At 48.4% G+C, this 12,127-nt stretch overlaps 1 protein-coding gene across 5 annotated transcripts in view; it reads right to left on the bottom strand.

Moving 5' to 3' along the window:
• Positions 1-503: 503 nt before the first annotated feature.
• LOC114053425 (forkhead box protein P4) overlaps positions 504-12,127 on the bottom strand; it is a 99,165-nt gene continuing 87,541 nt past the window's right edge. For 3 of the 5 annotated variants that reach the window (XM_027876465.1, XM_027876467.1, XM_027876466.1), the window contains exons 14-18: positions 6,426-6,547; positions 5,016-5,082; positions 4,673-4,762; positions 4,104-4,273; positions 504-3,209 (exon numbers count right to left, since the gene is read on the bottom strand). In XM_027876465.1, coding sequence (XP_027732266.1) covers positions 3,062-3,209; positions 4,104-4,273; positions 4,673-4,762; positions 5,016-5,082; positions 6,426-6,547 — 597 coding nt within the window. In that variant the 3' untranslated portion in view covers positions 504-3,061. The remainder of the gene's footprint in view (positions 3,210-4,103; positions 4,274-4,672; positions 4,763-5,015; positions 5,083-6,425; positions 6,548-12,127) is intronic. The other 2 variants (XM_027876468.1, XM_027876469.1) reach the window with 1 other exon arrangement.

The following is a 12,127-nucleotide window of genomic DNA, read 5'->3' as shown; positions in this document are numbered from 1 at the left end:
CTGGGGCTGGTGGGGGGATGGGTAGAGGAGAATGATAGCCTGAGCAGAACCTAAGGCTATTAGAATACTGTTATTATCCAATACTCTGGCTTCTCCCACTTAATAGGCCACTTTATGGGGAAGCTGTCCCCAGACCTAGCTTGGTAGGAAGGGAAAAGAAAAAGAAGCTAAAGTGGGAAACTAGATTGGCAGTCCAATCCGGAAGCCTACCTTCCCAACCAATAGGTCCTTTTGTTCCATTGTGAATGACGCTTTGAATCAGACGTACAAAGGTACCTGGACACACATATTGGTTTTAGGAACCCGTGGATGCACATCGACATCCCTGCTCATTCATACATGGCTGAGTGTGGTCATATGGACTCACATACATACATACACAGAAATACATACACACTCATCCACTCCTATGGAAATGCCCACTCCCATGCTTTGTGTTCCATGCTCAGATTCTTCTGACTTACCCCATCATACATCCCCTCCCCCCACTAGGTGACACACACTGAGGGCCTAAGAGCAGAGGGCATTTAATATTTCTGCACAAGTCAGAGGGCAAGGAACAAACTGGGATGAGGATCATGGTTAACAGGCACCAGGGACCTTCTGCCACCCAAATCCTACTGAGGACTTGTGAGGATCACAGTCTGTGTGTGGTGACTGGGTCTTTTCTAGGCAATAGACCATCAAGTCCCTCTCCAACCCCTTCCTGGTCCTGTCCCTATCAGAGGGACTAGTCTAGGGGCAGGGTGGGTGTCAGACATAGCAGCCTTGCCCTTCACCTGAAGTTGGAATCCCCCATAGTGGGGGGAAGGAATGACATCTGGTTGCCCCTTTACCTGCTTCAGCTCTCTCCCCAGTAAACCCTCAGAATACAGCCCTCCACCTTTGTGTCTCCAGCCCTAGCAGTGGTAGGAGTATGATGATGGGCACACCAGGGACCAGCCTGGGGTGGGCACTAGAGGGTGATCAAGAGGAATGGCTGGCTGGCTGGGACACAATACTGACTGGAGGTGGAGGGTAGAGGGGGAAGCAAGAACAGCAACCTATAACTGGCCCTTCCCTCTAGAGGCCCTTGGAGACAGCCACCGTTGCCCCAGGGGGCCAAAGGGAGTTCATCGCACTTGAGCCCTCCCTTCCCCTCAGATCCCAAGTCCCCAGTGAGAGGGGAAGAGGAAGGACAGCCTAGGAACAGAGTGATGAGGAGGGAACGAGAGTAGAAGTGAGGTGTGCAGGGAAGCCTGTCCCCAGGCCCCTTCTGTGGGCAGCTGAAGACTGGGGTGTGGAAGAAAGCCATGGCCACCAACAGACACTGTCAACTTTGGTTTAAAACAATAACTTAAGTGGAGGGGACCCCCCTCCCTCCAGCATCTAGACTGGGGGGTGAGGGAGTCATGGGGGTGAGGGCAGAATGTCAGATCAGGAATGGAGGGCAAGGGGTGACAAAGGAAAAAAAGCAAACAAAAAGTTTTGGTTTCTGCTTCTGGCATAAGAAAGGTCTTTGGTCATCTGTTTAAATGGGGAAAGAAGAGGAGAGGGAATTGAGAGGGGCTGTGAAATGGAGGGGGGCAGGGGGCGGGGGAAGGATTAGGAGGGAGAGCTTTGGAAGAGGTAACCCATTCCTCTGGCCTTGGCAACTAGCCTGCTCCCCCGCCCTCCCCAGACCCCGCCCCACATACACAAGCCTCTTCTAACGCCACGGGAGGCTGAGGCGCACACTTCCTCCCTCAGCCGACCAGCTGCAGCAGCGAGCTCCACGGGGACACCTAGTGGATGCCAGAGAATTTTCCCCCTCCACAAGTGTGGAACCAACCTTCAGTTCCATGGGTGAATACCAAAGTCTTAGGGACATTTTCCCTCTTCCCCCTTCTCCTCGAGGGCAAATAATCTATTCCCAACCCCACTCCTCGTCCCCATATCTCTCCTTCTAGACCCTCAATACTGCCCGCTCTTCATAAGAGGGCAGGGTACAAGGGGGGTTACAGTGGAGATGGGGCCCTCAGCCCCTGTTTGACTTGAGATGGCAAGAGTCAGAGCTCAACAATTACAGCAAAGACACAGGAAGGTGTGAGCGAGACAGCATCCTGCCCCCCTTGGGGAGGCCTGATCCTCACGCAGGGGATTTCCATCAATAGTCCCCTTCTTGAAGCTGCTTTCAGTTCCAGAGCCCCAGCTGGTTTCACCCGTGTGCAACCTGAGGCTGCTGGATACACAGGGAAGGGAGAACTGGTTTGTCTGGGGGGTGGGGGTAGAGTCTGAGACGCTCTAGGCTCCCCTTTCCCCATGAGGCTGGTGGCCGGTGTTGATCATTCACAGTATGGAAGAAGGATGCCTTGTATAGTACCGGGGAGGAGAAAGTGGACCGGACTTGGAATCAGAAGACCTGGGTTCAAATCCTGACTTTGCTGCTTACTGTCTGTGTGGCTTTAAGCAAGTCACTTCCCTTTTCTTGGGCCTCAGTTTCCTCATCTGCCAAATGAGGGGGTGAAACTAAATCATCTCTCTGGCCCCTTCTAGCTCTAAATCCTTTGACAAGGTTGCCTTGTCCTGGGCTTGTTAGAGAAGAGGGTACAAGGTCAAGGTCGGGGCGGGGAAGGAGGGGACAAATGCTGCCTTGGTGGGAATGGGGGTTTGTCAGCCCCGCCTGCGGGTCTCAGTGTTGAAGGGGGCAGAAAGCAAAGGTGGCGGGGAGAGTCCTGCTGGTGGTGGTCATGGTGAGAGGATGGACTGGAGGGCAGAAGTCAGGGGGTCGGGGAGAGGGAGGGAGGTGCTTGGACACAGACTGAAGTCAGGTACTGGAGGTCCACACTCTCCTGGCTCTTCCACCAGTTCTAGACCACCAGCCGTTGGTCAATGGAGGGGGAAGGGGGCCATCTCTGCCAGGCAGAGTCCGTCAGTCACAGGTGGGATGGCACAGAAGCCTCACCCCAATCTGCTGTCCCGGAAGGGCCTCGAGGTGGGGGCAGAAGGGGGCGTGGAGTGGAGGGGAAGGTGAGAGCCTGGGGAGGGGAAGGGGGGAGTGTTCACCCCCTTCCTCCCCTGCCTGCCCCTCCCCCAGAGGCCCTTACGACAGTTCCTCCCCAGGCAGATCCTCTTCTGGGTCCCTGTCTTCCGGGGGAGCCCCGGTGCTGGGGTTGGCGGGGCCCAGGGCGGGCCCAGGCCGACTGTCCTCCTCCGCTTCAGCTGGCTCTTCCTTCACCTGCACCTGGTGACTGCGGCAGTGAGAAGAAGGGATGGATGGATGGATGGTTGGGTAGATGGATACAAGCCCCAGGCAGGAAGAAAGACCTCTTCCCTGACTCCCCACATTACACTCAACCCCTCACCCCGGCTCTACAGACCACAGCACTGCTGCCCCACTGGGGCCTGACGAGGACCCAGTCTCCCACACTCCCCGGGTACCCAGACCCTCAGAACTCCACCCATCTCACCAGAGAAGGATCTGTGGAGATACAATTTTATGCCGCCCAAGGAAGTGCGCGCGCGCGCGTGTGTGTGTGTGTGTGTGTGTGTGTATGCATGTGTGTGTGTGTGTGTGAGATACATGTGGGCATGTTTGCAAACATGTGCTATCTGTGTGTGTTTGTTAAGTTTGTATATGTAGATATGTGTATGTGTGCATGCTTCTCTTCATCTGCCCCCATCCTAGGGGAGGAAAGATGAGCAGGGATAGCAATGTCTTCATTGTACTGAAGAAAGAGAGGAGAAAGGGAGAATTTCACCTGACCTGGGGGAAGAGGGAAGGCAGACTTTCCTGAACTGGCACCAGGGGGAAATCTCCCTTGTACTTGGGTGGGGGTAGGAAGGGAAGGGGGGAGGAGGGAGGCTCTGACTTGCTCTAGGTGAAGTGGGGGTGTGGGTATGTCATCTCTCATGGCAGCAGAGGGTGGTTTCCCCTGGAATGGCTGAGGCAGACACATTGCACAGTGGATGGACTGCTGGCCTTGGACTTGAGAAATGAGTTCTAGCTTAGACATTTATTTAGCTGTGTGACCCTGGGCACTCTGGAAACCTTAAAGCACCATATAAACGCTAGCTATTGTTATTATTATTCCTAATTTGGGGGGGTTATGGCATTGGACAGAGGGGGCAGAGAGTGATCTCACCTGTATTGGGGTGGGGAGAGGCGTGGGGGGCTGATGCTGCCATTGCTGGTGAGGGGCTCTACAGTACTGCTCACATCCTCATGTCCGAGGTGCAGGAGGCTGCTGGTAGAGCCTGGGTTCAGCATGCCTGGGCTGTTGAGGAGGGGGAAGCTGCTCTCGGCCAGGGCAGCCTAGAGAGGGATACAAGACAAAAGAGGGATGGGCAAATATTTTAAAAGGAATACTTTACATGAAGGCCGTGGCAGATATTCTTCTCACCCTCCCCCATCACACCAGCTGGGGAACCTCCTATCTGTCTGTCCGGGCTCACTTGTTTATCCATTAACTCCTCTCACCCTCCTAGCTCTCATACAAAGAGACTGTTATGCCGGACCCCCTGGCCTGCTGTTCTCTTTGGCCCCATCCCACTTGAGCCCTGGCCTCCCACCTTCTACCCTCCCAGGTTCAGCTCACATCCCATCCAGGACAGAAGGGAGCCCATGGGGCAAGGGGCTCCAGATGCCTGGGAGATAGAAGGCCTCTCCTGAACTGGGGATAGTGAGAAGGGAGACAAGGGAGGAGGGTCTCACCTGTACTGGAGGGGAGAGGCAATCAGGGCCAATCTTCCCTCCTGTCCCCCTCCCCCAGCTCCATACACAAGAATTGGAAAGAACTGGAGGCTGTGTGGGAAGGAGGAGATAGAGGGGGAAAGGGAGTTGGGGGGTCTCAGCCAACGTGGAGAGAGGTCCCTCAAAAAAGGAAATAAGCCTTTCTTGGCCCTCAGCTACCCTGGTGCTCTTTGGAATAGGAGAGGACAGGTGTTTGATAAAGGGTGATTGAGGGCTTTTGGAAGGAACTGGTACTGAGGAAGCAAGGCAGGGGAGAGGGAAAGAAGGGTGAGTGGGACCCCACTGGGGGACAACAATAAGTCACCTGATAGCTGGCATTAAGTGCTCCATAACTGAGGCCCGAGATCATGTTCTTCACCAGAGTTGGACTCCTTGGGGGGAAGAGGGAGGGAGAAATTTAAAAGCCTATCACTTTCCTGGGGTGTGCATCGTGAGACAGGAGGGACAAACTCTTCCCAGCCCAGATCCTGGCCCTGGTGGGACAGTTGTCATTCACTAGTTAGGGTGATGAGGTAAAAGAGGTCATTCCTTGCCTCATTTCTTACCTAGCCTTAATCATTGAATGGGTGTTGCCTCAGTCAAATTGAGATCCAGGAAAGACCTTAGCTTAAAAAGGCCAATGTCTCCCACTGCATCCTGGACTATCTCCAGTCATCCTGATTTATGTCTTGCCATTGGACCCAGATGGCTCAGAAGGAGAGAGTGAGGCTGGTGACTTTGCACAGCCCTGCCTCACTTAAATCCAATTCACTTGCAAGTCATGATATCTCCTTCCTGATGCCATGGTCCTCTTCGAGAACAAAAGATAAACAATGAACGAATGAATGAGTGAACGAACGAGGGGGGTTGGATGAGTTGAAGGAAACTTGGGTGGAAGAACATGACCGTGGAGACAACTGGCTGTCCCACTCACATCCAACACATGCTCTCTCTTCAAAATACTCTGACCCAAAGGGGAGACTCTGGTGTTTGCCCCAGCCCTGGGAAACTAGAGAATCCCTATGAGACAGGTGACTAGACATCTGGAGAGGAGGGAAATTGGGATAAAACAGTTCTTCCCAACCCCCTCAACACACCTTGAAAACTGTTCTTGTTCTCTCTTGCTCTCTCCCTGACTCCCCGATATATACATGCATATACATATGTACACATTTATATTTATATACCCACATATACATACACAGTATGGGTGTCTAACAAGGTATATATATGTCCACTTAGATACAGAATAGAGGCTGTACATGGGATGCATATATGTGTGTATCTTTAGCCCTCATCCTGTACCTCTATGTTTCTCTTCATGGTTCTCCCCTCCCTCCTTTATTTCTCTATCTTGGCTGGGGGAATAGGAATGTCATGACCAGGGCAATTCTCCTCATCTACCCTGTCCCTTCATTACTTCCAGACTCCATGTAGACCATTTCTCAGTCCTTCCCTTCTGATTTCAACTCATCCATCCATTCATCCATCCATCCATCCATCCATAAATTCCCAACACTTGATTCAAATGGAGCCAAGGCTAGGATAGATGGGTGACATATTGGTCCTTGCAATGGCGATGATGGTCGTGTGTGCTGGCAGAGGGTGTGGGGAAGATAAGTGGCCAACAGTACATATGTACACGCCTAGTCACATAAATACATGAACTGAGCAGATCTTTTTGCTGGCCCAGAAGGCTGGGGCCCATACGACCCAGAGGGCTGAGCACACGTACCCTGTCATCTTTGGTGGTCTCCGCTTTTGGTACTCATGCTCATCCACTGTCCACACGGCGCCCTTGACGTTCTCTACTCGCACAAAGCACTTGTGTAGGCTCAGGTTGTGTCGGACAGCATTCTGAGAGGTGGGAAGGGGGGGAGGGGGAGATAACAAAAGGGACCTAGGTCAACATCTCCTCTGGCAAAAGTGGACATGGAGAACACCACCCACAATTACCACCACAATTATCTTCAAGAGATATTTGCAGAGTGCAAGACTACAAGATTCAAAAGGAACCCCCAAGGTCATCTAGTGGAACCCATCCCTAAACAAATCTCTCTTTGACTTCTTTGACAAGTGGTAGCAGGATTACAGGGTCATCCATTAAAATTCAAAGACCTAAAAAGCCCTTTAGGCCAATCCCTTTCACTCTTCAGACTAAGAAAGAAACTCCGATATTAATTAACTTCTTCAAGACCACAAATGTAGGAAGTTGCAGAGTCAGAATTTGAACTCAGATCCTCTGATTCCAAATTCATTGCTCTTTCCACAGAACCAAGTTTGAAGACCTCCAGTGAAGGGGAATCCGCCCATGACCTCCTGCAGGAGGCAGCCCATTTCACTTTTTTTGCTGTTCAGTCATTTCAGTTGTGTCTGATTTTTTGTGACCCTACTCAAAGTTTTCCATTTCCTTCTCCAGCTCATTTCATAGATGAGGAAACTGAAGCCAACAAGGTTAAGTGACTTGCCCAGGGTCACATAGTTAGTAAATATCTGAGGCCAGATTTGAACTCAGGTCTTCCTGACTCCAGGTCCAGTGCTCTATGCACTATGGCACCACCTGGCTGCCCCCATTTCACTTTTGGACAGTTCTAATTGTTAGGATGGTTTTCATTTCCTTACACAATACCTGCATTGATCTGGCAACTTCCATCCTTTGCTCCTAGTTCTGCCTTGGGGACCCCAGCAGAACAAGGCACTAGACTTCTCTTTAATACCCACCCTCCCCAATTCCCCACTCACTGATGTTCCTTCCCAAACAGGGGATGATAGCTTCCTTTAAGTGTCTGAATCAACAGCTCCCCCACTCCCATAACATCTGAACCTCCATCTTTTTAAAGAGTCCAATCCAGCATAATTGCCTCAATACACGTCACACCTGAGGTACCCACAATTGGTTCTGAAACCATCCGTTGTCAGAACAGGGAGGGACCTTAAGGATCATCTAGTCTAGCCCCCTTGTTTTACAGTGGTAAAAAATTAGGCCCAGAGAAAGGAAGTGACTGACCCAAAGTCACAAAGCAGAAGGGCCTTTACTAGAACCCAAGGCTTACTGAGCACCTAATACATTAGGTAGGAGTGGGGAACCTGTGTTAGAGGCTCTGTCCTAGGTGTTGTAGAGAGTATTTAAATGGACAAGACAAACCCCTACCCAACGGGAATTTGTCTCAGCAGGCACAGCCCCTGAATAGAAGTGTCCCCAGGCTGCACCTGGGGTACAGCTGGGAGAGCTCACCCCCATCCTGCCTGGGATTGTTTATGTGACTGTCAGAGGTGGGGTGGCATGAATGATCTGGAAGCCTGTTTTATGGCTCTCACTGTCATGACTCTTCCTTCTGAGTTGTCCACTAAAGGAAAGCTCTCCCCAACCTGTCTGTCCCTATCTCCTAACCTGGTCCCAAGCCTGACCCCTGGAAGGACCCACACTGGTCTGTAGAAGCATCATCACAACTCCACTCTTACAAAACCTAAGTATCTCCATTAATCACCTTGATCTGCTCAGGCCTAGAAAGCACTTCCTCCTTACTTGCTTGACCACCACACCTGGAAAGCTCTCCCTCCTTATGTGCAGCTCTGAGAACCCTTAACTCTGCTCATGGCTCAGATTAGGTCCCAGATCCTACACAAGGTCTTTCCTGACCTGCTCTCCCTCCACTCTCTTAATTTGTTAACACTTTCCCTCTACTCCATAACTTGTCAATCACTTTGTATATAGTTTGTATTTACTGGCAAGGCAATGTGGTATACTAGATAGATGTCTGGTTTCAGAGCCTTCAGGAAGACTTGAGTTCAAACCCCAGCTCTGACATATACTGGCTGTATGACCCTGGGCAAGTATTCGAGGTAACCCCATAAGACCTGAGAAGGTGAAACTGCATTAGTAGAGGGAATGTCCTCATCCAGGAGTTCCCTATACCAATGAAATCACAGGTTCAGTCCCTAGACCTTGTATTTACTGTATTTGGGGTATCTGCCCTAGGAGAAAACAACTTGCTTGGGGAGGTGGAGATGGTTTCATGTTCTTCATATCCCCTACTCTAGCACAGTGCCTACACAGTGGGGTCTAAATAAGTGTTTGTTGAATTGAATAGCACAATATTCCTTTTCCTTTGTGGCTATCATACCCCACCAACTTCCCGCTCACCTTTTTATTCTCTCATCCCTTCCATCCAGAACTACTGCCCTACACACAAGCCCTGTCCTGATGCTGCCTCTCCTCATAATATTCTCTCAGCCTTATGCATCTCAACTTTACTTTCCCCCAGCCCCTCAGAATCATAGGGTCAAAGAATCTGGAAAGACCTTGGTCCAACCCCAATCTATAGAGCAGGGGTTCTTAACCTGGTAGCCATGAACTTGAATATATATTTAATTATACATTATCATAAAATATATTGTATATATTATAATGTATGTATATATCATATAACATTATAATATAGCATTATATTTTATCAATATATTTTATGTGTATATACTTATAAACATATATATGCATATACATATTTGTGTTTCATATATGCATTTCATTATAATTAGTTTCCTTTGTAATCTTATGTATTTTATTCTATGCATTTAAAAGTATTATTCTGAGAAAGGGTCCACAGGCTCCCCCAGACTGTCAAAGGGGTTCATGACACAGGAAAGGTAAAGAATCTCTGCTAAGAAGCAATCCTTTCTGCAACATGTGACTAGAGAAAAACTGAAGGATGGGAGAGGTATCATAAAGGCAGAATTGATTAGACTTGGAAACTGACTAAATATTAGGGATGAAGCAGGTGGGGGGAGGGGGGAGTCAGAGCTGACCCAAGGCTACAAAGCTGGATGACTATGAAAATTATAGTGCTCCAAAGAGAAGTAAGGGGAACTTGAAGAAGGGCTGGGTTGAAAGGGAAAGACAACAAGTTCTGTTTTGGACATACTGATGCTGATGAGACAACCAGGAGACAGCCTGTAGGCAAGATGGAGTTCAGAAGAGAGTCAGGCAGGATAAATAGATTTATGAGTTATCTGCAAAGGGATAATACTCAAATCCATAGGAGCTAATGAGGTGTTCAGGGGACAGAAGGTAGAGAAAGAAAAGGAGAGAGCTCAGAAGGGGACAACTGCACTTAGGGGTCTGGAAATGGATGAGGAACCAGCAAAGGAGACTGAGAGAATGGCTAAGCAGGTAGAAGAAACAGACAGGTTGTCTGGCCACAACTCCCCCATCACATATGTGAGAAGTTGACTTTTTAATGCAAGTGTAGCACTTTACATTTATCTCAATTACATTTCATCTTTTTTAGATGCAGCCCACCGTGATAGTCTGTCAAGATCTTTTTGAAATCTGACTGTCATCCAGTGGGTTGGCTAACCCTTCCAGCTTTGTGTCATCAGCAAATTTGATAAGCAATACCATCTATGCCTTCCTCCCAGTCATGATTTTAAATAACCCCATTTCTCTGTTACCATCAGTTGACAGCCCCACTTTCCCTCTGAATTTCATGTCATCCAATTTTATCACCTTCCCCCGTTCTTCATGGTTGTCCTGCACTGTCCTGGGTACTCTCCCAGCTTTTGCTTTGGCACCTGGCTTCAGTGTCCTCCCACCCCTTTCCTCTGGCATCATCCTTAGAGACTTCCATATCTATGCTGCTCTTTCCAACACCCTATTCTCATAGTTCCTTGGATTTTTCACCTCATGGGACTTCCATATCAATCAATGTTTATTAAGCACCTGCTATGTGTCAGACATTGTGTTAAATGCTAGGGATGCAAAGAAAAAGCAAAAAAATAAAAAAAAACACCCCCCCAATCCTTGCAATAAAAAAGCTTACATGCTAATGGAAGACAACATAAATCGGTATATACAAGATACATAAGAGCAGATGAAAGGTACCACCAGCATCACTCAAAATTCAAAATCAAGGGGCAGTTAGGTGGCACAGTGGATAGAGCACTGGCCCTGAAGTCAGGAGGACCTGAATTCAAATCCGTGCTCAGACTTACTGAAGTCTGAGGCTTAACACTTAACACTTACTAGCTATGTGACCCCAGGCAAGTCACTTAACCCCAATTGCCTAAAATTAAAATTTAAAAAAAATTCAAAATCACGAATAAAGAGAGAGGCATCCAGGGATAGTGTAAAACAGCTGGATTTGAAGATAAAGGACCTGGGTTTGAATACCATTTTTGCTGCTTATTTATCTGACTGACCTTGGGGAAGTCATTTAAACTCTATGGGCCTCAGTTCCTCCTCTGTAAAAGGAGGGAGCTGCCCTAAATATACAATCTTATCTTCAATTTTTCCATAGTTGTTAGTTTTTTCAAGTCAGCCTCCCAAAATGCCCAGGTTCCCCATCTTCCCTTGGCTTCATTATAACCTCAAAGTATGCGTCCATTTCTTTCCTCCCCTTCACTCCTAAATTTTTAGAAAAAGTACAGGTATCCCTTCCACATTGTAGGGGTTAGGGGTACAGCATCCCTGCAACCTGGAAAATCCATGTAAAAATTTTTGGTCCTCTCTTTGTACCAGAGAATAAGTCTGAATTTTTTTTCTTTTATGGGGTATTTGCAGCACCTTACTGTAAAATTTGGGCTGATATTATATAATACTATATATATTTTTTATGCTCCTCTGAGTTTCTAAACTTTTTCTGTGTCATCTGCTGGCCTTCATGTGTCATCTGTGGCTTCCGCAAAACTCCCCAAAAATTCCCATTTAATTTCTTATGCTGACCTGAGATATATTTAAACTATGATGGGGAAAGTCATGATGTGGAAGGTATAACTAGTAACTCATCAGCCTCTTTGAATACAGCTTGTATCTCTGAGACCCTACTGCGACAGCTCTCTCCAAGGTTACTAGGGACCTCTTTATTATTAATCCAGTAGCCTTTGTTCTGGCCTCCTCCTCCTTGACCTCTCTACAGTGGCCAGCACTTTTGACCAGCCCCTCATTCTTGATACCTTCACCCTTCACTGGCTTCCAAGACACTGAACTCTGTCATTTCTTCCTCTATTTCTCTGACCCTTCCTTCCTCGCTGACTCCTTTTCTTTCTCTCCTACCATCCTCACGGTGAGCACCCTTAAACGTCGGTGTCCATTCCCTCAGCTTTAATTATCACCTCTATGCAGATGCCTCTTAAATCTTTATATCCAGCTTCGACTTCTGAGAGCTTCAGTTCCCTGTTTCCAACTGTCTGTAAAATATCAGCACCTGAATGTCCTTCTGGAAGGCCAACTCACTCTGTGTAAAATTTGAACTCATCCGCCCTACTAAAAAATGCATTTTCTTTGAACTTCTCTGTTTCTGTTGATCTTCCCAGTCATAAACCCTCAGAGTCATCCTGGCATCTTTCTTCTTCACTCCACACATGCAAACAGTTGCCAAGTCCTATCAAATCAACCTGAAAATATTTCTCCCATTGAACTCTCCCACAGTGCAGGCCCTC

The sequence above is a fragment of the Vombatus ursinus genome, unplaced genomic scaffold (genome assembly GCF_900497805.2).
Source record: "Vombatus ursinus unplaced genomic scaffold, bare-nosed wombat genome assembly UNPS02014811.1, whole genome shotgun sequence".
In the NCBI taxonomy this organism is placed as follows: domain Eukaryota; kingdom Metazoa; phylum Chordata; class Mammalia; order Diprotodontia; family Vombatidae; genus Vombatus; species Vombatus ursinus.
Note: the sequence above shows the minus strand (reverse complement) of the source record. Positions and strands in the feature narration are given on the sequence as shown.